Source organism: Amblyomma maculatum, chromosome 6 (genome assembly GCF_055883805.1).
Source record: "Amblyomma maculatum isolate TAMU_Amacu chromosome 6, ASM5588380v1, whole genome shotgun sequence".
Taxonomy (NCBI): domain Eukaryota; kingdom Metazoa; phylum Arthropoda; class Arachnida; order Ixodida; family Ixodidae; genus Amblyomma; species Amblyomma maculatum.
The window spans coordinates 121,755,301-121,778,045 of record NC_139349.1 but is presented as its reverse complement, the minus strand read 5'-3'; the positions used below and the strand labels follow the sequence as shown (position 1 = coordinate 121,778,045).

Genomic DNA, 22,745 nt, shown 5'->3' with positions numbered 1-22,745 from the left:
TATTCACGATGGGAGCCAATAGCACTTGACACCAAAGAAAGCGCAAAGAATATTTTTGAGCTGTTTTCCCATGTGAAATAGCATTACTGTTATGAAGACAATTTATTACACACCAGAAGAAAAATAAACACATGCTACCGTTCAGATCAGAACACACCATCCATGGATTTCGCGTCCGGTGTCCTACCAGCTGACAAGCGATGACGGCTGTGAACTCCTTTACTCTTTGTAAGTATTTATCTAGCACACAAGCTACCCTTTTTAATGTTGCTCAGTGCAACAATCGATGATAGCGGCGGACACAGAACGTCGTATGTTTAGAGCACCCTCTTTGGTGCACGTGGTCGTTGGCGCCCTTGGTATTTTCCAATTAAATATGGCATTCATAGCAGGGTTCCGCGTGAGTAACATAAAATAGAGCGTACAGCAGGCAACGCCTTTGATATCATAGTGAGAGCGAGGCGACCTTTCTTACGGCTCGCACTGACTGCGTAATTTCAGCAGTAATTCTTTTATAAACCAGGGCCAACGTTTCTTTACGACCATAAATGAAATCGACGCTACTGTGGCATGCAGAGTACATAATAATTGTCACAAGTTGCTACAGATGCTCAAAGACACATTATGCACAGCTCTCTTTCATACATGTGGTACAGTAACGATGGAAAGAAACTCGTTCGGAACAGCGTTATGGGATCAGCTCATAGCGATATCAAAATCAATAAAGTGGGAAGCAATGCCAAAGAGAGGGGGCGGGAAGCTTAAAGCGTGAAATAGTGACGCAAGATCCCATATAAGCGCGAATCGTGACGACAATGACAGCGAGCACATTTTACACTCCCCAGAGCACACACACAGCACATAGGCGAATGACAGAATATATGTTCTTCTCTGTCCAAACTGGTACATATGTGCATCTCCCGCACGCACTACACGTCAAGCGAACCGTTCTATACCAAAGCTTATATCAGTTTACTTTGTCCTGACACGTTCTAACGCACCACAGTGTCCAAAACTGCACGAAATGAAGCCTCTGAACGCTGGCAGGTCGTGAAGTGGCTTCTTCATACCACTGGGAGGGAACTCGTCGCGGCAGTCACTGGCCTGTGCAGCGTCGCCTGGCGCAGAAGGAGATTGATGCCAAGTTGAATGGTAGTCCAAGGGTACGCACAGATGGCATAAGCTGGAAGTGGCGAGCTGGAAGAAATGGGAGAGGTTCGAAAGAGTGAAGAAGAACACAGATAAAGCACCATTTTTTCCGTACTTTTTGGCACTTTGTGGCATATGGATACAAAATTAAATTAAGGGCACCTTCCCCAGTTTCCTACTCACATTCGTTTATATTTCTTCCCATTTACACGAACATCCGGGGCAGCGTTCTAACGTTGCTTCTCACACATCAAGTAGAGAGTTCAGACTAATAATATGAAATGCCCTGAAGCAGTTGTCTAATATTTAGTAAGAGCTACTGTCTCCTTTATCATACTGTCTGGAAATGGCTTTTGATAGCCTCTTTAGCCGATCGTTTAGTGGCACCGTCCTAAAGCTCTCCTTAGGCTTGTAGACTGCTATGCCGTCCATCTGAATTTAGGTCACTAGTGGTAATTAATATGGCAGCGTTAAGGAAACCGTTATTTATAAATTACCGCATCGGCATTGTTGACGCAGGAACTGTGTGCAAAGCATGAAAAACATGTGTCAGGCAAGAGGCATTACATGATCACGAACTGATTAGTCTGCGAGTGGTCTGATTTCATGAAATTAAATGAATTTGCCAAGCTGTCAGGAGCACCCATTTAGGCAGATTTATTTACAAGAGGGAATGACAGGGCAATAAAATCCACCGGGGTTCTAGTATCCCTGATCTGAAAAGCTACTCTCAGGCCTGGCAGGTGCATAAGCACGCCTTGTATAAAATGTGGCTTTAGTCTACCAAGTTTGTCTATAACATAATGTGGTTGATTACCACTGCTTGGTGATGACGACGTGTTACATAATGCAGACAAAAAATGAGGAATATAGCTTATAATGCGAGCATCAGAACGCATGTATGCGGAAGAGGATTGGAAACATACAGATGGAAGCCATTAGCGGTGTTGAGTAATGAAATTAAAGGCCGAGCTTAAATGTTCACCGCTTTTTGAAAGCGCTGTTCTTAAGCACCCACTCTAAACGCGAAAGACTTCCTATTCTCATGTGCTGCGGAAATATTCGCAGGAAATGTACGCAATCGAACTACCGTTCCTCCAATTCCCATGTGATCAAGCGAGCAAACCAACAGCCTACGCAAGGCTCGTGAACAACCGATCTTAATTCGCCTTTTCTAGCGTGAGGGTGATAGTAGCGATGATGGTGATAATGCAGTCGATGACAATGATAGAGATAATTGTAGTGGTGGCAATGGCGGTGAATTTAGTTGATTATTATGAGTACGGATAGTGATGATGATTACAGTAAGGATGACAATGACGATGGAGGTAATGAAAACTGTCCTGCGCAGTGGTTTCTGCTATTTCCACCCAATAGAGACTTCAGCATAATCCTGTATTTATATTTAGGTTCGTGTGGCGACGCAGTAATTGTTGCTCTTGCCGATGCCGCAACCAAATCGGAGCTTTGTGGTGGCTTTAATCATTGGCACGGGCCAATCTTAGGCGCATAATTCTGCTAAGCCTCCCGCAAACTGTCATGGTTGTCTTGAATGCAGATATCTCGAACAGTATAGACAACGGCATAACTGACACCTGGAATCTGATATCATCGAGCTGCACTTCGGTCGGACTTCGCACATCAACCCGAGCGGTGGCGGGTTGCAACGCCGACAGGGAGCGCTGCATGTACATCAGCCCGTACAGGAACCTCACCACCTCCCATCCCCGCGGAGACGAACAGCCAAAAGCAAGATGCAAACCTTTGATCATTGGACACCTGGTGGTACTCCTTAACGTTATTGCGACCTACTTTTAATGGCAAAATGTTTAGTGCACCTTGGATAGGGTGCTCTGTGTGATCACCTTATCTCTCACCGCTTACCACTACCGTCTAGTGCACGACATCAATGCGCATGGGCAGATCTTGAAGACGCCGGGTGCCCGATATGCCGCTGCTCTAGGACCGGCATATTTCAAATTACCGAGCATCAGAATCATGAGGCAAATCGTTTTTAATCGCCGCCATATTATAAAACGTCACCTGTTAAATGTTCCATAAGCGCTTCAGTAAGATGTGCCATCCGATATTTCGGTTACAATGTAGTTACGTCGGATTGGTTTATTAATCCAAACGTCACACTGTATATTGAGGAGGAGCGCAAGGGTTCCGTCTAGCATAAAGCCGGTTTCGCCATATTTGGCATTGAGTAGTAAGTACCAATTGTCCGAGAGGGTCACGACTTCTGAGGCAGTTCGCCTTGAGCGAGAATAGCAAACACGCCATAAACGTGAGTTCATCATTGCAATGAGAGTGTAAAAACATGACTTATATTGCGAAGTAAACTTCGCTGAAGCTCCAACATTAAACAACATTAAGCTTTGTCTTTATAAACATCATGCCTTCAAAGGAATTTAATGAACATACATTTTGAGGGTAGCCACACATGCTAGCGACTAGGATAGAGTCCACTTCCTTTTAAGACGCGGTATTTATTTCATTCGGTTATGTACAGAAGGGGCTATGCACACGTACTACTTACGCGTACTCAACGGTTGCTTTGTTCACTATGGTAAGAGAAAAGGGAACTAAAAGAACTTGAAAGATAAACAGCGGACAAACAGTGGAAGCAGGTTAGTTCAAAGTCAGTTTCATCATTAAAGGCAAGCATTATTAGGCTAAATTCTGGCAGGACCGACAGGTTGAACGTTGTGCTCCGAAATGAGCGTCTTCTAAAAGATATCACGAGCCACTTATTTTATTGTAAGGAAGTGCGACGGCATTAACAGGCGTAAAGCCTTTTTTAACCCGGCTGCAACCAGCAAGCCCATGATGTATACTCCCACTAGAACCTATCACTCTTCGTCTACATCAAAACTTCGGAAGACACAGATATTCATCGATCAATGGCCACTAGGTAGGAGGTCCATCATGCACAGCTCATGCTTTCCGCACTAAAGTCACTGCTCTCTTAACAGGACCTACGATTACTATGATGGCGCTGCCTAGTGATCTATCATGAGGTACTTCCAAAAGCCTGAACACTACCATGTAAGCAAAATAATCACATGAAACCTTAGAACCTTCAGCTGCAGGCAGAAATCTTACAGTACATCGTGTGATCACGTTGTCCTTTTTCAGAGTCCGTGTTAAGAGGACTTGTGTTACTTAATCATAGTTCAAATTTGCAGTATGCACTCTGGTTATGCGGCTGTATTATTGAAACCATGCCCTCAAATGCAATCTTCTGAATCAGTGCTTCACATATTTGAAATATTTCTACAGGTTCTCCAATGTTTTCTGCATGTTAGAATTTGTAGCGCGCGCTGAGTGCCAGCGGATGCACCATCACATTGCGGCAATGAGCGGTAAACGTTTCCAGCCATTGCCCTGAGCTTACACAAAGACAGAAGCCAGCGCTTTCTATATCTATGTCACTCTATCAGTTTCCTTCCAGCACTTTTTACAGAACGCCCCAAATGCTCAATTATAGTTACACGAAGGGCAAAGCCATTTTCGCGGCTTTAACGGGAAAGCGGCGAGGTACACTAGCTGGCGCGCTAGTAGCAGAGTAAAACGCATGAATTAACTGATCGATTACGGTGTTACAATACGTTAATTTCTGGTTACTTTGCTCCCGCGTTATTTCTAACCTTGTGAGCTGGCCTGGCGGATAGGACGCCGGTCGGTAGCCGAATCGGCTGAGACGAGCGCTGCAAACAGCCCATGTTCTGGTGCAGTTGGGCTGTCCGCAGCGCACACGAGGTCTAGTCCACGTTGCTCGCCGTAGACGAGTCAGCTGGCGAGATAAAGAGGAGGAGGAATGTTCTGGAGCCCCAAAAGGCGAAACCGGCCGCCAGCTTCCGGAGTGCTCTCGGTCACTGCACGGAGTCCTCTGCTCAGGCCCACCGTCGTGACGAAGGCACTGAAGTCGAACGTTTGGAAGGTAATGCGTCTTTTTCTGTCACAAAAAGGCGTTGACTTTGCAGAGGACACAGTGCTGCAGGCAAGAAAAAAAACGAGAATCACAGTTAGATGCCCATGTTTGAAAAACTAGCACACTTTTCCTATTAAATACAGGTACCCTAAACTGCAGATTGTCACTTTCATATGAGATGACGAGTAATTACGGTCAACACGAAAAACTACATGCAACTGCGAGTGAAACCAAACTTCGTTTAGATATAAATGCAAGCGATGCTACCTCAATAATACGGCACACATCATGGGCATAAAGTTGTAAAAGGCACTACATCAAGTACTTTAAGAACGTATAACGTTTTAAATAACTCAAGTCCTGCCTGTCAGTGCCAGCTCTACGTTTCCTCCCTAGTGTCTTAATTAGTCGCTTCTTTTGTCTCTCATAGCCTGAGTCGCTTTGGGACATTAAGCTAGACAAACCAAACTAAAGCGTCTTTTGTAAATACCGTGTGCAGTGTTAAAAAACAACTAAAGTAAAGAAGGTGCTCCTGTTGGTGCATCCAGAATCGAAAACGTTCGACTTCGCATATGTTATGAAAACGGCTGAGGAAAAGTTAAACTTTGCGAATATTATGATGAAAATCACTTCGAATCGACGCGTCTGTACTTACTCTCATTCGACTGAGCGTCTTTCTCAGTTTTTCTATGTACAAGGGTGGTAAATGGTATAAATGGTAATTCAAATTCACGGCGAGCCTCCGTTTCTGTTTCACTTATCATGACCAAGCAGAATATTTCTCAGGTTTTCAAATATTTTCGAGGACAGGTGTGGAAATCATGCAAGTGATGGCTCATAAACTCCTCCTGACTTTGTGTGAGTTTTATCCGCAAGCTGTGATTCTATTCTACTTGGTTTCTACAAACCTTTACTGCTTATTATGCCTATTTTTGTACATATACAATAACGAACCTGTTTTAGAAAACGGAATATAATGATCTAAGTATTGTTCTATTTTGCAGTTTCTAAGAAGCCTACTTATTTGATGCCCCGATTTTACAAGCATAATTTTAGTGCAAACAAACATAACGAACCGTAACCGAACCGAAAAAATCGCTATCCACATCACATCATTCCTAACAGCGCTCAACGCATCCGAGCTTATTCTATTCGGCGCGAAAAGCACACTACCCCACATAAACAGAATGTTATTCGCCTCGAAAAACGCGCAAACATTCCTCCACTTTGAGCGGCCTTTGCAAGGCGCCTTTTTTCTCCATTCATCGGCATCGGCTTTTGAGTGACAATTTTTAGACGGCAGCGCACACTTCTTTGTGGAAACTCGGGAACGCGGACTTTTTAAGGCGTTCCATAGACGGGCGCTTTCTATCCCCTTTCTTGGAGGTCCACCGTGATTGTTGCGCCTCGAGGGATATCTTATTGCGCGCTCGCCTTTCTGCGGCCTTCGCAGGCGCCATGTGGGAATATGTTTCCATATCGTTGTGTTTGATATGCTTGACATCATCGATGATCTGCTGTTCTCAACAAGATCAATACCAGAATCACAAGACAATTTCCATTGGATAAAAATTGGCCATGGTGAAGGTTCTCGGATTGGTAAAATTAAACATCAGATAGCGGAAAGCGTTGATGCAGCTGCTCTGTTGGTGCTGTTGGCCATACTAACCACGTTACTTGAGCAGTGGAGGTAGCCAGGAAATGCTAAAATTCCTTGCACCCTGCTGTGGTGGCGCAATGCATTGAGCTCTCAGCTACTGTGCCCAAGTTTGTGAGATGAAATCCCGGCCGCGGTGAGCGCTTTTCGATGGTGGCAAAAAGTATGGCGCCCGTTTACTTTGTGATGTGAGGGCGAATGAAGAAACAGCCGGAGGTCGAAAATTCTTCGGCCTTCCACTGCGGTGTCAGATAGCCTGAGTCACTTCCGCACATCGAACCCCAATCAACCAAACCAAAATAAGGTTCCCGGCTTTCAAAGCGTTTCACCATCATCCTTAAATCATTTCGGGGGGTCATCTTTGGTCTTGTTTGACATTTCGTCATAGATCATAGCAGTGTGATGGTGGAGTGCTCTGACAAGCGTTCTTCTGGCGGAAGATTTGATCTTAAGTCTTCAACGGTAGATGCTGTTAGCTTGTCGGCATGGTAAACAATTCAAATGAGTTCCGACAGTTCCCTCTTATCATCACCAATAAAGATATTCGTCAGTTAAGACACTGCAATATTTTTTTGCGTGTACCTATAGTGCGCCTTGTCGGACACATTCCCTGTGAATACTGGACGCTCCCAGGATACATATCGGCGTACGGAACACTCAACATGTCCCCAACCTGCACGGTGCCACGTATGGTTGCTTTACGCGTCTGTTCCTGTCGAGGTAACTTAATTCCGGGCCTTTTAAACACCGTTGTAGCAAGGCTCAGCCATATTGCTCGGTGCTGGTATTTTAACGTAATATCCGGCAAATGTAAAAAAGCTGCACAAAAGCTGATTGAAGCCAAATAGATAGTTTGCCTTCACTTACTGCTATTCAGTATTTAGCCTATTAAAGGTGTCATGACATCAATTTCGTGATATACCGTGTCTATTTCAATTTGTTCCTTATGAACCCAGCAACTAAATTTGATGCTTTAAATCCGTCGGAGCTGAAGATAATTTTAAAACTGGTATTTTTGTTTCTTCGTGAACAGGTTATTGATCTGCAACCTGCGCAGCCGTTGACCCAACGCCACGTCGTCTACTGCATGTTCTGTGCACGTGCAGCGCGTCAGCCGTAGTTACGCAAAGCCGTGGCCAGCCGATGCGGCGGACCAAACAGCAATCATGCCGCTAACAGCGGTTTCGTGCAACTGAGGTTTTTGATCTCTGGTAGCGCTTTTTATCCAGGAAATAGCAATTTCTATGGGCGGGATTCAGTTGCACGTCGGCGCCCGAGGACGAAAGGCGCACGAGCTGGCCCGCTCGAAGCACGTACACGTTGCACACTGAAGCACGTCTGAATAGCAACACAAAAATTACGAGGGACTGTAGCGACTAAAGTAGTGAAAGGAGAAAGCCTGAGCGTCGTATTCTGCTACGCAACTGGCACTGATTAGTAATTGAATAATCAATTAATTATGTAGTCATTAGGTAACTATGTTTTTGTGTAATTATTTATTAATAATTTATTATTAGTTATTATGAATTACTTAATTGGTAGTCAAGTGAATATTCCAAACATAATTATATAGTCGTTAATTAGTACTTGAGTTGTTAATTAGGCACGCATTCGCGCACACTGTGGTGGTGCTCTGTGATTGGTCGAGACCTCTATGACGTCACCCCGTCTCGGCCAATCAGAGCCGCCGCAAAAGCGGGACACATTTTGTCCACGACAGCATGAGCCATTAAATAATTTCGCCTTAAAATGCGCTGCGTATAAAGTGCCGTCTGACGGTGTTTTGGTACAACGTTCGATTACCGCCCGGCAGCGCAGCAGCACGCTGCGGCTCGCTATATTTAGGCACCCATGTACCCCGTCCCGTCTAAGGTTTACGCTGATTGTCGTCAGGCCCAAGTCTGGCCCCAGCCGCATCATGAAAGTAGACGATAAGCTCGTGAGGCTTATAACAGCACCGAATGCCGCAAGCTTACCGCAACGGTGCCGCTGGTGAGCGTGGCGGACTATGGCGCTCTGGCCGACTGCTTCTGCCTAATAGTCCCGAGGGCTATATAGATTGCTTCGCATCGAAGCGGCAGCGGACGGCACTTTGCAACTGATCATCGAAGAGTTGTAGTAAATGAACAACTTTTTCATGAAAGTTCATTGCTGTCACCCAAACTGATCCGTAGTAAAATGGGTATTTTTATGACGAAAACAGCGGAACTAGTGTACAAGAACACGGGGACGGCACAGGCGGAAGCTGCTATGCGGTTCTGGCCAAAAACACGTACCGTATGGGTGAGCAATTCTCAAGAAAATTTCTTCCTTTTTTCCAGGGCCTATTATAATTAAGATGAAAGCAAAATTTGGCAGCATTTCTGTCACTGCCTGGGAAGGCGAGGCTGGCGCGGGGTAAGTATTTACGGCGGTGGGGGCAGTGCTGCCAGCGGCCGGCGGTCGAGCCGAAGGTGGGTGCGTCGGCTAGATCTTAAATCTCGCTTCCCTAGAATCTGCGTCCTGCTTTCAGAAACATACAGAGCACAATAATTGTGAGTCATTCTGGTCTTTAGGCAAGCGTGAACACAGTACAGTGCATCAGCAGCTTATCGACGTCGGCACAGCAGCATACGATGCGGTGGCGGGTGTCCGTCCTATGGTCGGTCTTTTGACATCAAGCGTTTCAACATTGCAATCGCTGTTGTTGGGAAGAGCTTCTTGGTCTAATTGTCAGTCACTTATTTCGAAATAAAGAATTTGTCTAGGACGCTCCTGTGTCGAAAACAAAATAATAATATCCGTTATAATTTGCCAGGCTAACCAACAGTGCTATATTGGACGACCACGGCATGACCCCTCCAAGATGACTTAGTAAAAAGACTTAGTATTCAATTCAGGGTCACGCTGCGGTGGTGCAGTGGTCATGCAAGTCAGTCCTTCAACGAGTAAAAACTATGGCTGTACCAGGGGCAGCAAAAACTTTCTTTTTCAAGCTCCATAGCAATACATCAGAAGTTGAGACTTGTTTAGAAATGAAAGGTTTTTTTGTATCTTGAGGAAATCACTGTTTCATATGACGCAAACCGGAAACTATCGAACACGTTTTCTTAGACTGTTGGGAAGTGTTTTTCTTCTGGGACATTCTACGGCGAACAATTAAAAAAGACCTACCCGTGGATGCAATCGATATTTGATTTTAAGCAATTGGCGATTATGATGGGCTACCGCTGGAGATGATCATGTTATTGGGCCTGCACAGTATCTGGCGATACAGAATGGCTTTCAGGCATGCAGACGTTGATGCGAGGGAAATACGGCAGTATTTTCGCGAAGCCGTTCCGAGTGTTATTGAAGTTTTAAATAGACAAGACGAAGTGCCTGAGTGGCTTCCAAGATAGAAAGTGTTGTGGGGCTTAAATTGTAATTGATCACACAGCCCAAATCGTGCGGTTATAACCCATGTTGTGTATTTGTCGCGTAATATTCAGTGTGTGTGTGTGTGTGTGTGTGTGTGTGTGTGTGTGTGTGTGTGTGTGTGTGTGTGTGTGTGTGTGTGTGTGTGTGTGTGTGTGTGTGTGTGTGTGTGTGTGTGTGTGTGTGTGTGTGTGTGTGTGTGTGTGTGTGTGTGTGTGTGTGTGTGTGTGTGTGTGTGTGTGTGTGTGTGTGTGTGTGTGTGTGTGTGTGTGTGTGTGTGTGTGTGTGTGTGTGTGTGTGTGTGTGTGTGTGTGTGTGTGTGTGTGTGTGTGTGTGTGTGTGTGTGTGTGTGTGTGTGTGTGTGTGCGTGCGTGCGTGCGTGTGTGTGTGTGTGTGTGTGTGTGTGTTTGTGTGTGTGTGTGTGTGTAAAATCTGATAATAAATTAGGCAATCAAGAAAAAGAAAAGCGGTGGTGCAGTGGTTAGGGCACTCGGCTACTGTGCCCAAGTATGCGAGATCGAATCCCGTCCTTGACTGCCGCTTTTCGATGGAGGCGAAAAGCGAGGCACCAATGTGCTGTGCGATTTCAGTGCACGTTAAAGAACCCCAGGTGATCGAAATTTTTGGAGCCCTCCTCAGTGGCCTCTCTCAAAAGCGGAGTCGCATTGGGACCTTGTACCCATTTTTATGGGTACCAAAGCAAACCGTCAATTCAGAGTCAAGTGAGTATATTACTTTGTACAAGTTTCAAATCATCAGCTTCACTTTTTTTTCTGGCAGCGTACATCCTCTATGGTTGTTTTATTTTTCAGCATTTAAACGAAATGCAAAAAAAAACACACAACTATGCTCATGCCCTTCACCGTATTTCAGCATTCACAGACGCGTTTTCAGTGAACGAAGCTTATGTGCAGACACCACCCTATCGAAGAGCTGCGCTTCATTTAGACGGGCTGCCCCTTGGTCACATGATCAATATTTCGTCCTTGAAAGAACTTGCAGAGCGAGTGCGCAACGAAACAGAACACGTGTGTGCAAACTGTGAACTGAAATTTCATTGCGTTGTACATGCATATATAAGCATTGCAAGCCAAAACTAAACTTTCCAACCACTCAGTCATGGCACAAACTGTGCAATCATGTTCAAATCATCCTATATAAACAGCAATGTGTTTCATTCATAGCGAATATTGGCCTTCTTTTTTACTTTTCCGATACCTTTTCCTTTCCTCGTCGTAAAGCATGAGTGATTGGTCGCTTACACACGTCCCTGCGTTCTTCGATTCCATCCACGAAGCCTGTCATAACTCCTATATTAGCTTAAATCTGGATTTTAGTAGAAGTGCAGTCACTTGAGAAGAAGGTGTCCAATCCCCGCATCTGGCACACTGTGCCGCCGAAGTTCTAGCAGCGTTAGTCCGGCTTTCGTTGCGCTTCAGGTCTCAACACCTTTGAATGCAGCTTTTCCCATCTGCCTCACATATACTTGACAGCAACATAGCAGTATCTCTAAAGCCACTCCTTCGTATTGTTCACGCACCCATATTTTCTTTGTGTTTGTCGCCACAAACGGCCTCAGCTTTCTCTTCAATTGTCATTTACTTTTGCGCACAGTCCTTTTACTTTTCGTGCAGGAAATATGACTTTCTCATCATGTCTTGCTAAGATGTTTTTCAGTTAGTGTGCAGCACATGTCTTGTGTCGTTCCCCGTTTGCTGTCCAAGTTTTAACAAGAGCTGAGAGAAACCAACTAGCCACAATTTACATCCTCCTAATGCCCAATGACAGAAATAGTCAACGAAGCACATAGTGAATAATGCGACCTCAGTGTGTTTACTTCCCTTTTTGTTTCATGTGTGTCGAAGCTGAACGAACACTTCGTTTTATTTGGTAGCCACTGCCCTACCCATCACTTATCGGATTTCACAGCTCGCGCGTTGCATTTTCCGGCAGAATGCGCTGACGTTCTTTTAACACACTTCTGAGAGCGACATCGCCCCCTCACTACGAGGCCCTGAACACGCACGCTTGAGATATTAAACGCGAGTTAGAAGAGCTACAATACCCTAGCGAAACAATGTGGCGAAGTGGTACTTTAATATTTTGCGGGAATTCCTTACATTTCTGAAACACCGACAGCATAGTTGCTACTTCCGTAGAAAAAAAAAGTAATTTGGTAGTTTCTGAGCCCTGCCTATGACTCAATAAATGCAATCAATCCTGAACAACATATTTGTTATCATAGTCCACTCTAGCTAATAGAGAGATTGAGTGAATTTAAATTCTCAAGTGCTGTACAAATAGAAACAATATATATCTGGTTACTCTCGACAGCGATGTCCATATATTTTAATCCTTAGCTCACACATGCTATGTTAAGCAGGCTCTATATTAAACATACTCGTTAAATAACATGCCGACTTACCTGCTGTTTTCTAGAATTTACACGTGATGCTCTCCCAACAGCCAAGTCCGATAGGATGGTTTATCTGCGCACCTAAAATTATAAAAAAACAAAACGTCTTACTACACTCCAATCGAACACCTTTCATTGCTTTTATCGGTCGTATACATCTTATTATAGGCTAGCTACCTATATCGCCATCTGCAGATAACGGCGTTGACTAACACTTACCGCGAGTGAATCTGTGCCGCTGACCAAGAAATATTTCAAATACATTGTGAAATGTCTGACATTGAACAGCACAGATGCACTTGAAGTAATAAGTTGAACGATAGTCTGAACTTATGGGGTGTACTAAGAGGAGATGCGTAGCCATCTGTACAAATGTACTTCTTAAGAAAGTGAAAGCGAGACAACTGCCTCAGTTTACGATTCTCTGAACGGATGAAGCTTTCTTGTCCCTTCGAATTAGGCAAAGTGATAGTAGAGTTCTCTTCTGTGCCAAGCCGTCCGAGAACACTCAAGGAGTGCAGGATCGTCTACTCTTAGGCAAAACACCAGAGCAGGTGACAACTTTTCGAGCGCCACTGCGTTTGACAGGACCCCACATCGAAGCAAAACGGGGTCAACTGATATATTGTTTACATTTCGTGGGCTTTCCTAAAAGCCTGGAAAAAAGACACACGTAAGACTTTCTTAATATGAAATAAATAAAGTGGGGGTTATAGAAGGTGCTCTCCAACTTTGCAAATCACATTTATTTTCAAAAGGAGATAGTTATTAAAAATAAAAATTACTTAATAACTAATAGGTAAATTGCAAAATAAAAATTTCGTGGGGTGCGCCAAATATCTGGCACCTATAAACAAGAGATTTCTGTGGCCTATCTGAGATGTTTTATTTTGTAACCGTTGCATAAATCAACTTTTACGGCATGTATAAAATGGAAATTGCGCCAAACCCTACACATCAAGCCGTAGGATCAGCGTAATCCGGCAACGCTTTGAAATGTGACCAAACTCAGCCATTGCATGCTTGAGTCGAAATATTTTAGGTTTTTCGCCATTTATGCTTCATAGATACTCAGCCATGTATGAAAGAAAGCAAATACTTAGCGTGTTAACGTTCCGTCCGCGATCAAAAGAAGGTAGCAATGTGCCACGGACAAAAATCTGAGGAGAAAACATGGAAGTACTAGCCTCGCTCGCATTTTCTCTGTCGAGTAAGTAAACTGTTTTACAACTGTGAAAATAGAAGCAATACGATAATTGTAGTTTTCAAAATCTCTTCGGCACATGTACTGCACATACGGGTCATGCCGTGCTGTGCAACTTAGGCGAGCCTTGTCCGGAACTAAAAATAAACTGGCCACCCTGTATACGCAGTGCCTGGTGTCATCGACGGTACCGGAAGCATGGAAGAATGCAAACATTATCCTCATTCACAAGAAAGGGGACTCTAAGGACCTTAAAAATTACAGACCAATCAGCTTACTGTCTGTTACGTATAAGGTATTTACTAAGGTAATCGCTAATAGAATCAGGACAACCTTAGACTGCAATCAAGCAAAGGATCAAGCAGGGTTTCGGAAACGGTACTCTACTATCGATCATATCCATACCATCAATCAGGTGATAGAAAAATGCGCGGAATATAACCAGCCCTTATACATAGCATTCATTGATTACGAAAAAGCATTTGACTCAGTTGAAACCTCGGCGGTGATGCAGGCATTGCGAAATCAGGGGGTAGACGAGCCGTACGTGAAAGTGCTGGAAGATATATATAGTGGCTGCACAGCAACCATAGTTCTGCATAAAGAAAGTAACAAAATTCCCATAAAGAAAGGTGTTAGGCAAGGAGACACAATCTCCCCAGTACTATTCACAGCTTGTTTAGAGGAAGTATTCAGAGACTTGGAATGGGAGCAGTTAGGGATAAGGCTAGATGGAGAATACCTCAGTAATCTGCGATTTGCTGATGACATTGCCTTGCTAAGCAACTCGGGAGATGAACTGCAAATAATGATTGATGACCTAGACAGGAAAAGTAGAAAGGTAGGCTTGAAAATCAATATGCAGAAGACTAAGGTAATGTTCAACAGCCTCGGGAAGGAACAGGAGTTTACATTAGGTAGCGAAATACTGGAAGTAGTAGGCGAATATATCTACTTAGGACAGGTATTAACCGCAGATCCGGACCATGAAAAGGAAATAACAAGAAGAATAAGATTGGGATGGAGCGCATTTGGCAAGCACTCGCAGATTATGACTAGCAGCTTACCGGTATCGCTCAAGAGGAAAGTATACAACAGTTGCATCTTGCCTGTACTCACCTATGGGGCTGAAACGTGGAGGCTAACCAAGAGAGTTCTACTTAAGTTGAGGACAACCCAGAGGGCTATGGAACGAAAAATGGTAGGGGTAACATTAAGAGATAGAAAGCGTTCAGAGTGGGTCAGAGAAATAACTCAAGTTAACGACATTCTAGTGGAAATTAAGAAGAAGAAATGGACATGGGCAGGACATGTAGTGCGAAGAGAGGATAACCGATGGTCGCTGAGGGTAACAAACTGGATTCCAAGGGAAGGAAAGCGTAGCAGGGGGCGGCAGAAAGTTAGGTGGGCGGATGAGATTAAGAAGTTCGCAGGGGTCAAGTGGATGCAGCTAGCACAGAACCGGGTTAAGTGGAGAGATATGGGAGAGGCCTTCGCCCTGCAGTGGGTATAATCAGGCTGATGATGATGATGATGATGAAAAATAAACTTAACTGCGTACGTAATAAAGCATAGTGGAGGCCTCGCATTCATTTCATAATATTACTTTCCAATAGCGCCGTGACCGTACCTTCCTCAAAGGCTCATATTCTTCGACCAGAGGCGTCGTCGGCCACACGGATACGTGTCTGCCGGAGTCCAGGCTGTAAGCTTCAGTCGTGGAATGGAAGACGCCTGGTGACCTGGGGCGATGCCGCTGCTGGCGAAGTTGACGAGTCAAGAGGTCGTCGTCTCCGTCGTCGATTGGGCTAGGCTGTGTGACACCTTGGGGCTTCCTTGTGCTGCGGTCGTCGTTTTTTGCGGACTCTGGATAACACATTTCACGCGTGAGTAGGCACATACGAAAGAACGAAAAGGAACAACTGTAGCAGAGTTTTTCCTATCTAGTGCTTAAGCAGCGTTTTTCCGCAGACCGAGCCACAATTTACACTTGTGAAAGAAAAATAAAGAATAAAAGTTAAAACTGTTTCTTCTTAATCAGCGTGCCATGGTTATGCCTCAAAGCATTTTGTACAAAGTATATCTGTTGGAACATGGTGACTGGAAAGAGCACAATTTTAGTGCAATAGCAGGGTTTTCTGTTTTCTTCCTACGAAGCGTTAAAGATAAACAAAAAATCGAGTAGGCCATGTTCCAAAAAGTATCTGCTTGTATCATTATTAACACAGCAATAAATTTGGCAGTTTCCTTCAAGTTCGCTCTCATATGTACCAAATACTACAAGCCCTACTGCTGCAAATGCTCGCATTGATACTCATGTTTAAAGCCATAGGAGCTAGAGGCGACATGCCTGTCGTTGTTGTCTTAGAGCCATGCCCCAATGCCGGGGACGGTGGTGGGCTAATTTGACCCGTCGTGGGAGCAGTCTGTTCCTGCTGATGATGCTGAGATTCTTGCGTGAAGGAAGACGCTGGATATGGCCTGCAAAGCAGACGAGGCAGGGGAAATATGCTTACTTGGAAGACTGCAGATGAGAGGCCAATAATATAGTGATAACTGAGTACTATCTTTACATGCTTGGTCTGCGTATACATTCCGGGTTTACTGTACAGTAGACATAAAAATATCAAAGGTTGCACCAAACATTAAATCTTAACTAATCCCCAGGAAATGGTACAACTTCACATATTTTTGAACGTGCTTCACTTTCCAAATGGACATGAAGAAAAGCATCGCAATCTAAGTGAAGAGTTGATTTATATAACGTGAAGGAAGTGTAGATTTCGGTAATATTGTTACTGTAACATTGTTTGTGTTCATATAGTGAGGTCTAGAAAGCAGTAGCTTGTAACAAGCAAAGGAAAAATGTACCACTCGAAACCGTATACAACTGCTCATTTCTAGACAAAAGAAAACGGTGTTTAATAAACGCAACAAGATCACGGGATACTAGAAATGCAGCAAAACTGGTTCCGCGCCTACATGCTAAGATTTAAGGAAGCGGAAAAGAGAGACGGAAACTAGAAGAGATTCAATTCTTGCAATGGGGCCGTGAATGCTGGCCAATCCCCAACTCTGGGTGCGGGTCATATGTGGTGAGGCGAGAAAAGCTAAAGAAAAGCAACCAATTCGTTCATCATCTTATTTCAGGTTGCGAAGAAGGCGAAGTACTACTGCACCTGTTGTTACGCATTACTTTGCATCTTGGAGCGCCTTTGATACACGTGTTTTTTTTTCCTGAAAAAAAAAAAAAAAGCTGTTGGATCTAATTGCTCTCTATTTGCTCTTTTTTTTTTTTTTAGAAGCTACCGCTTTTCAGAACTCTCCACAACATTTAATACTCATAAAACCACCTATAACTCACTCTTCCGGACTCATTAGTCAAAATTAGAATACTGTACGAGTTGGAAACAGTTACAAAACTGTCAACGAGCACAGGTTGGTCCAGAAGAACAATATAAGTTGCATTCCACCTACATAGCTGAGATATCCAAGGCTTTATTCCCTACAAACTTTGTCGTAACATTTCTGCTTTAGGGATGATGTTCATGACCTAATGCCCTGCGTATTTTGAGTTTCCGAAAACGTTTCTCCTGAACCAATGCGCCGATTATATCACTATAGCAAAGAGTGGGAATAAAGCATTAATCTCGAACTTCCGTGAAAAAGCGATGGTTTAAAATCCTGTGTACTAAAATTCATTTTTTATGGGTAGGAATATAGAGTGCGCCCATAAAATACTTTCTTGCCGCCGTTAGCGTTCACGTTATTGTTACTCCGCTTGAATAGGATGATATTCCTGTTCCTAGAATTAGACCATTATGATGCCCACCTTATGGCGCGTGTGCTGTGGTCAAAGTCTGAAGCTAGCAGCGCGAGCCTCTGAACGAACACCTGGAGCCAACGGCGCTCCTGGTCATCCTTGGTGCGGTGCAACGTCTGCCGAGCCTCGTTCAGGAGTGCGGAAGTCCTCCGGGCGAAGAGTATCGGATAGCCATTGTCTCCCTCCTCCTCCACTCCTCCCGCAGCCTGTGATTGAAAAACCAAGCGCGCAACACTTGCAACATAAGCAGTCAAATAAATGATCATCGTTCACGGAGACAAGACAAGGCCTTCAGTAATAACCCCGCGACTTGTTTACGCAGATCTTGCTCTAATTAGGCCTGCGGTAAGTACTACGGTAATAGCATGTTTAGGATTATGGTTTTATCACCATATCACAGTTACAAATAACGATTCAAGATTTTGGGATTAGGCCGAAGTTAACAGCAGAAATTCGGTAGGTTACAGGAATTTAAAAAAAGGAATTTCAAAGTGGGCAGTATCCGATGGGGATGTCTAGTGCACCCCGTCTGCCCCCTCCTCTGCAATAAACCCTATCCTCCCGCTCAAGTTCACTGCCGCGAGCAGTTTAAGCCATACAAAAAATAATTCCTCTAAATTCAGTGTAAAATCCAATTTGCACACGATTTAAACCATAGACGCATACATGTGTTGAAATCATTTAAAATTTAAAATTATCTTGTCTTGGAATGCTTCAGTGCATTCTTTCGCGTCTTGGATACCTGTGTGTGACATCCGTAGCAGAGCAGCAACGTATGCAATCCCCTTAGCGCGACACATCGCACAATAACTAGCGCCATTTCAACAAAAGCCTACTTAAACGAAACTGCCATTAACAAACTTGCTACGAGCGCGCGGTAAAACATTCCTTGATGGTGTTTGCAATTGACCTCATTTCTACCATATCAACACACTTAGGCGTGTCACCTTGTCTACAGGCGCCATTAACTCTGCCACATGGAAGACGTGAATTTAAATCATATATATGTGCAAGGTGTGAATGTTCAGAAAAACATATTACGTAGTGCATATTGATCTAAACATCTGGTACTAAATAGGCCGAGCACATGGGCATGACAAACGTCTATACTATTATTGCGAAAGCAATACTACTATAGGTTTCGAGCCTTCAGCGTAGCGCGGCTGGTACTCACGTCTCACCCACGTGACTCTGTGACGTCACACCCCACGTAATACTAGGGTGAGAGCTGGGCTACCAACTCAAGTGGTCTGCGCAGCGCGTTACGTCAGACCCCACATAACACAAGAGCGAGAGATGGGCTCCCAACTCACGCGGTCGGCGTGGCGCCGTCAGAGCCGCGGCTGCGCGCTGTGATGTCACACCCCACGTGACACAAAGGCGAGAGATGAGCTCCCAACTCAAGCGGTCGTCGTGGCGTGGTTGTATCCGCGGCTGCGCGCTTTGCGCTGCTCCCGCTAGAGGCGTAGCAGGTGCTCACGTGACACATGACGTCATGCTGAGGTGAGAGATGGGCTCCCAATTCAAGTGGTCGGCGTAGCGCATTCGAAGCCGCGACTGCGCGCTTCGCGCTCCTTCCGCTAGAAGCGCAGCTGGCGCTCACGTGCCACATGACGTCAGGCACGTTCATACAGCTTGGTTAAAGCGGGGCTTTATATGTGGGCTGGCAGGACCTGCCAACTTGGGTCTCTCGTTTCACATGGGACGGTTATGTCTGAATCAACCTGCTAGGACCTTGGCATTAACGTTACCCCTATAGGCCACTAATGCACGTTCATACGGATTGGCTAAAGCGGGACTTTATATGTGGGCTGAGGAACAAGAAAAAGAGGATAAGAAGAACGTTCGGTCACCCGAACCTAATGCTTTCGCTCAATATTTGGTTCAGCAGCGCTGAACCTTGTAATTTTTTTAAACCCTGCAAATGCTGTAGGACAGCCAAAAACAGCATGTTAAATCACTAGAAATAAGCATCACTATGTAGTTAACATGTAACAAGCGCTAGTAGCATTTTTTTTCTCCCCACTAGTCCTAGAACACGGCAATGTGGCCTACCTTTACTTTCCCTTAAAGACAAACTAGAATTTAATTAAAAACACGCTGACCTTATTTACTCATGGGAGCTGTTTAAACGTGAAAAGCTCTCCTCGTTTACGTTCTTAAAATCGAACGGCAGCGAGCGCTCGACGGCTAAGATGTCCTGATGGCTTATCAAATACGAACGTAAATATAAAAGTTAGCAATAACAAATGAGCAAATAGGGTAACACATCAATAGACTCTGCTGCCCTGTTCTCAAGTTATCTGGGCAACCGTCACCAGCGAGCTTCGTGACTCGTTGAGCATCAAACGAAAAACAAATTGTTGCTGGGCGTGCCCACAAGTTGGCGTCGCAGAAAAAGGTGATGAATTTTTTTTTTTGACATTGCGGACATGGACAAGGAAGCAATGCACGAACGTAAAGCAGTAACTGTAGATGTACACGGAAAACATGGAATTCTGCCGGCTCCTTACAATACCGAACAAAAGAGGAGCTGCCTTCGCTATGCACAGCGCTTTTTGGCTATGTGTGCAGTCATGTTGCCGAATGTGAGTCTCGCCCTAGCTGACTCGACTTTGTAAGGAGCTTCCGCACTTGCGCACACGGCAAGTGAGCCGTAAACCTTGCTTTTCGAGCTTTCATGGAAGCCTGAGCATCGGATTCCTGCCTGCCTATACAACGGAAAAAAGGATCTCGAGACTAAACTGGTGAGAGCGCACTCTCGTACCAATGCATCTTGCAACCCTCTCTCTCCAGGCTGCCGAAACGCCACGAAGTTCCCTCGCCCCCTGCAGACAATTCGGAGGTTGTAAGAACTGTGTGTGCATAGGCATGTCTGTGTTATGGTCCTGCATGTAAAAGAATTCCTCTCGGCACCACTGATTTATCTATATGGATAGAGTAATAACCATAAAGGAAGAAGCGGGTGGATTGTTTAGCTCGGTCTTTCACGTGCAGAAGATGTGTCGAGAGCTTTGCGGCAGCTGGTGTGTTGTGCCATCTCCGGTAGGCGTTAAAGATTACGTCTTGCTTAAGAAGTTGGTTTTCATTATGCACACAATAACGTCTGACTAAAGTACGAAAGCACTAGCATGTAATGTATTTAAAACGGTCGGCTTACCAGCGTTTCCACAGCAATGTGCTTATGATTCAGTGGCCATGTGACTTAAAATGTAGGCATGCTTGTAGCACTCTCGTCGCCTAACACCGGCCAAGTAAAACCCTCTATCGGTATTCGTTTCGCTGCTGCTGATTGAAGAAACAACGCAAGGTTTTAGTATACCGCTGCCTTGAGTTTCTTTTTTCACCGTTTAGCGGCGACGACCGATGTGGCAGAATGAAAACGGCCCAACTGACAGAGACCAAATTTGGTTCAGCGAGGTGATCCAATATGTACTGCACTTGTTAGAGCCGTCTGCTTATACTTGTAGCTGAAAAGATAAACTGTTATATAAGTGAGTAATCTTCTATGCCGCGTAAGATAATGTTTATCATGCGCTCAAACGTAGCAGGAGCGTAGCAAAGGCCAAATGGCCTCATCGGAAACAGATGCAGTCCATCAGAGGTGACAAAGGCTGTCTTGGGTTGGTCAGATTCAGCCATGGGGACTTGCCAATAGCAGATGTGCGTCTAGCCTAAGACAGTCGTTCCAGTCGTTCCATAATGATGTATGCATCAATATTAAGCCCTTGTGCAAACCGCCACTCTAGACGAAAGTCACTTTAATGGTGCCGCTGTTCCTTGCGGCCTCACAGTGCGCAGAAAGCAAACTGAATGCGCCACTAGGCACTTAAGCATCGTCTTTTCCTCCTAGCTTCAGGAATCCAGAGCGGGTGGTTCAGAGGCTCGGTAGCGATCACCACGGCGCGTCGAGCGATAAAACCAGGCGCTTGCTGCGATGAAAGAAAGGGTGAAGCGCTTCTCCGCAACGATGGAACGCATAGCGTAATAAGAACCCTAAGTGGCTAAACGGGGGAAGTGTGATGAGCTCGCCGGCTCGTACAATTCAATGCATTTTAATGGGAAGAGCACAGATGGCGTTGTGGCCAACTTACACGTCGGCATCAGGCAGCCGCTCAACTCAACTATGCTCATTAACTTCCCGTTTCCACAAATTTAAAATGCCAGTGAATATCAAGTCGTGTATTTCTGTTCGTATATAAGAGAAACACCTGCAGCGGTGAATCTCACGTCCAAGCTAATAAAAAGAATGAAAAGGCAGTACCGTCGCTCTCACTATAATACTAATCCAAAGTGACACGTATTACTCGGTACGTAGAAGTGCACCTGCGAAGGAAAACCAATTATATTCCCATGCTATATGTGCCAAGATATATGCTGGAAACTGCTGTGTAAACTCTGTTCGTATCCCTCGCCTTATTTTGAGGCGTTTCTCCTTTTCACAATCACACGTTTTTTGTGTGGTCAGCGACTTCGTGAAGAAACAAAGGCCCGTAATTAAGAAGATACCGATGATCTGGTTGTTCAGGTTGACAGTGTGTGTGTTGAACGGCTGAAATGCACATTACGCTTTCGCAGGTACGTCGACGTGAATGGCGACGCGCGATTCATATTTTATGGTAGAGAGCACTTAGCTAAGTATGGTCGTTCGCACGTTTCTCGCATGCTTGGCCAGGGGTTTATATATCTTTTTCGATGCTGTGTTTCTGCTCCTTAGTTGCTTCTGCAGAAGGTACTTTGGAAGTCTCTGAAAATATATTGGCCCAGCTCATGACAGCAACACAGGCCCGCCTCTATAATTGTCACGACGCATTCCCCATTCACCGTGCGTCCACAGCAGCTGCAGGTGCAACGGTCTTCTAAAATGAAGCCACAAACGGCGCAGTTATCAGCGAGAACCTTCTCAGCGCGCTGAACTAGATCTTTAAGATCACAACCTTGAACAGCCGCTCTGGAACTCATGACGGGACACAGAAAAGTTATGAGGTCATGGGTAGCCTTTAGAAACAGAGACTACGTCACTGATTTCGGCATTCGCTAGACATAGCTTCTTTTTGGAGTGCAGAGTGGTCTGTATGAAGCGCTGAAGTGAATGCGAATCTGGAGCTCCTATCTCTACAATAATTGGCTTCCGTAAGAGGCCACTTCATATTTCATGGCATA

General features: G+C 44.8%; 1 protein-coding gene and 1 long non-coding RNA gene across 2 annotated transcripts in view; both read right to left on the bottom strand.

The window, feature by feature from the left end:
- Window positions 1-402: 402 nt before the first annotated feature.
- On the bottom strand, window positions 403-4,952 carry LOC146186684 (uncharacterized). The gene is made up of 2 exons (XR_014707873.1): window positions 4,803-4,952; window positions 403-1,197 (listed from the first exon to the last, which is right to left on the bottom strand). It is a non-coding gene; the product is annotated as an uncharacterized LOC146186684 (long non-coding RNA).
- Window positions 4,953-5,113: 161 nt separating this feature from the next.
- The window catches only part of LOC146186683 (uncharacterized), a 28,099-nt gene continuing 10,467 nt past the window's right edge, over window positions 5,114-22,745 (bottom strand). Inside the window, exons 3-6 of the mRNA XM_084608081.1 lie at window positions 17,592-17,788; window positions 16,110-16,240; window positions 15,390-15,625; window positions 5,114-5,149 (exon numbers count right to left, since the gene is read on the bottom strand). Of these exons, the coding sequence (XP_084464207.1) occupies window positions 5,114-5,149; window positions 15,390-15,625; window positions 16,110-16,240; window positions 17,592-17,788 (600 nt within the window). The remainder of the gene's footprint in view (window positions 5,150-15,389; window positions 15,626-16,109; window positions 16,241-17,591; window positions 17,789-22,745) is intronic.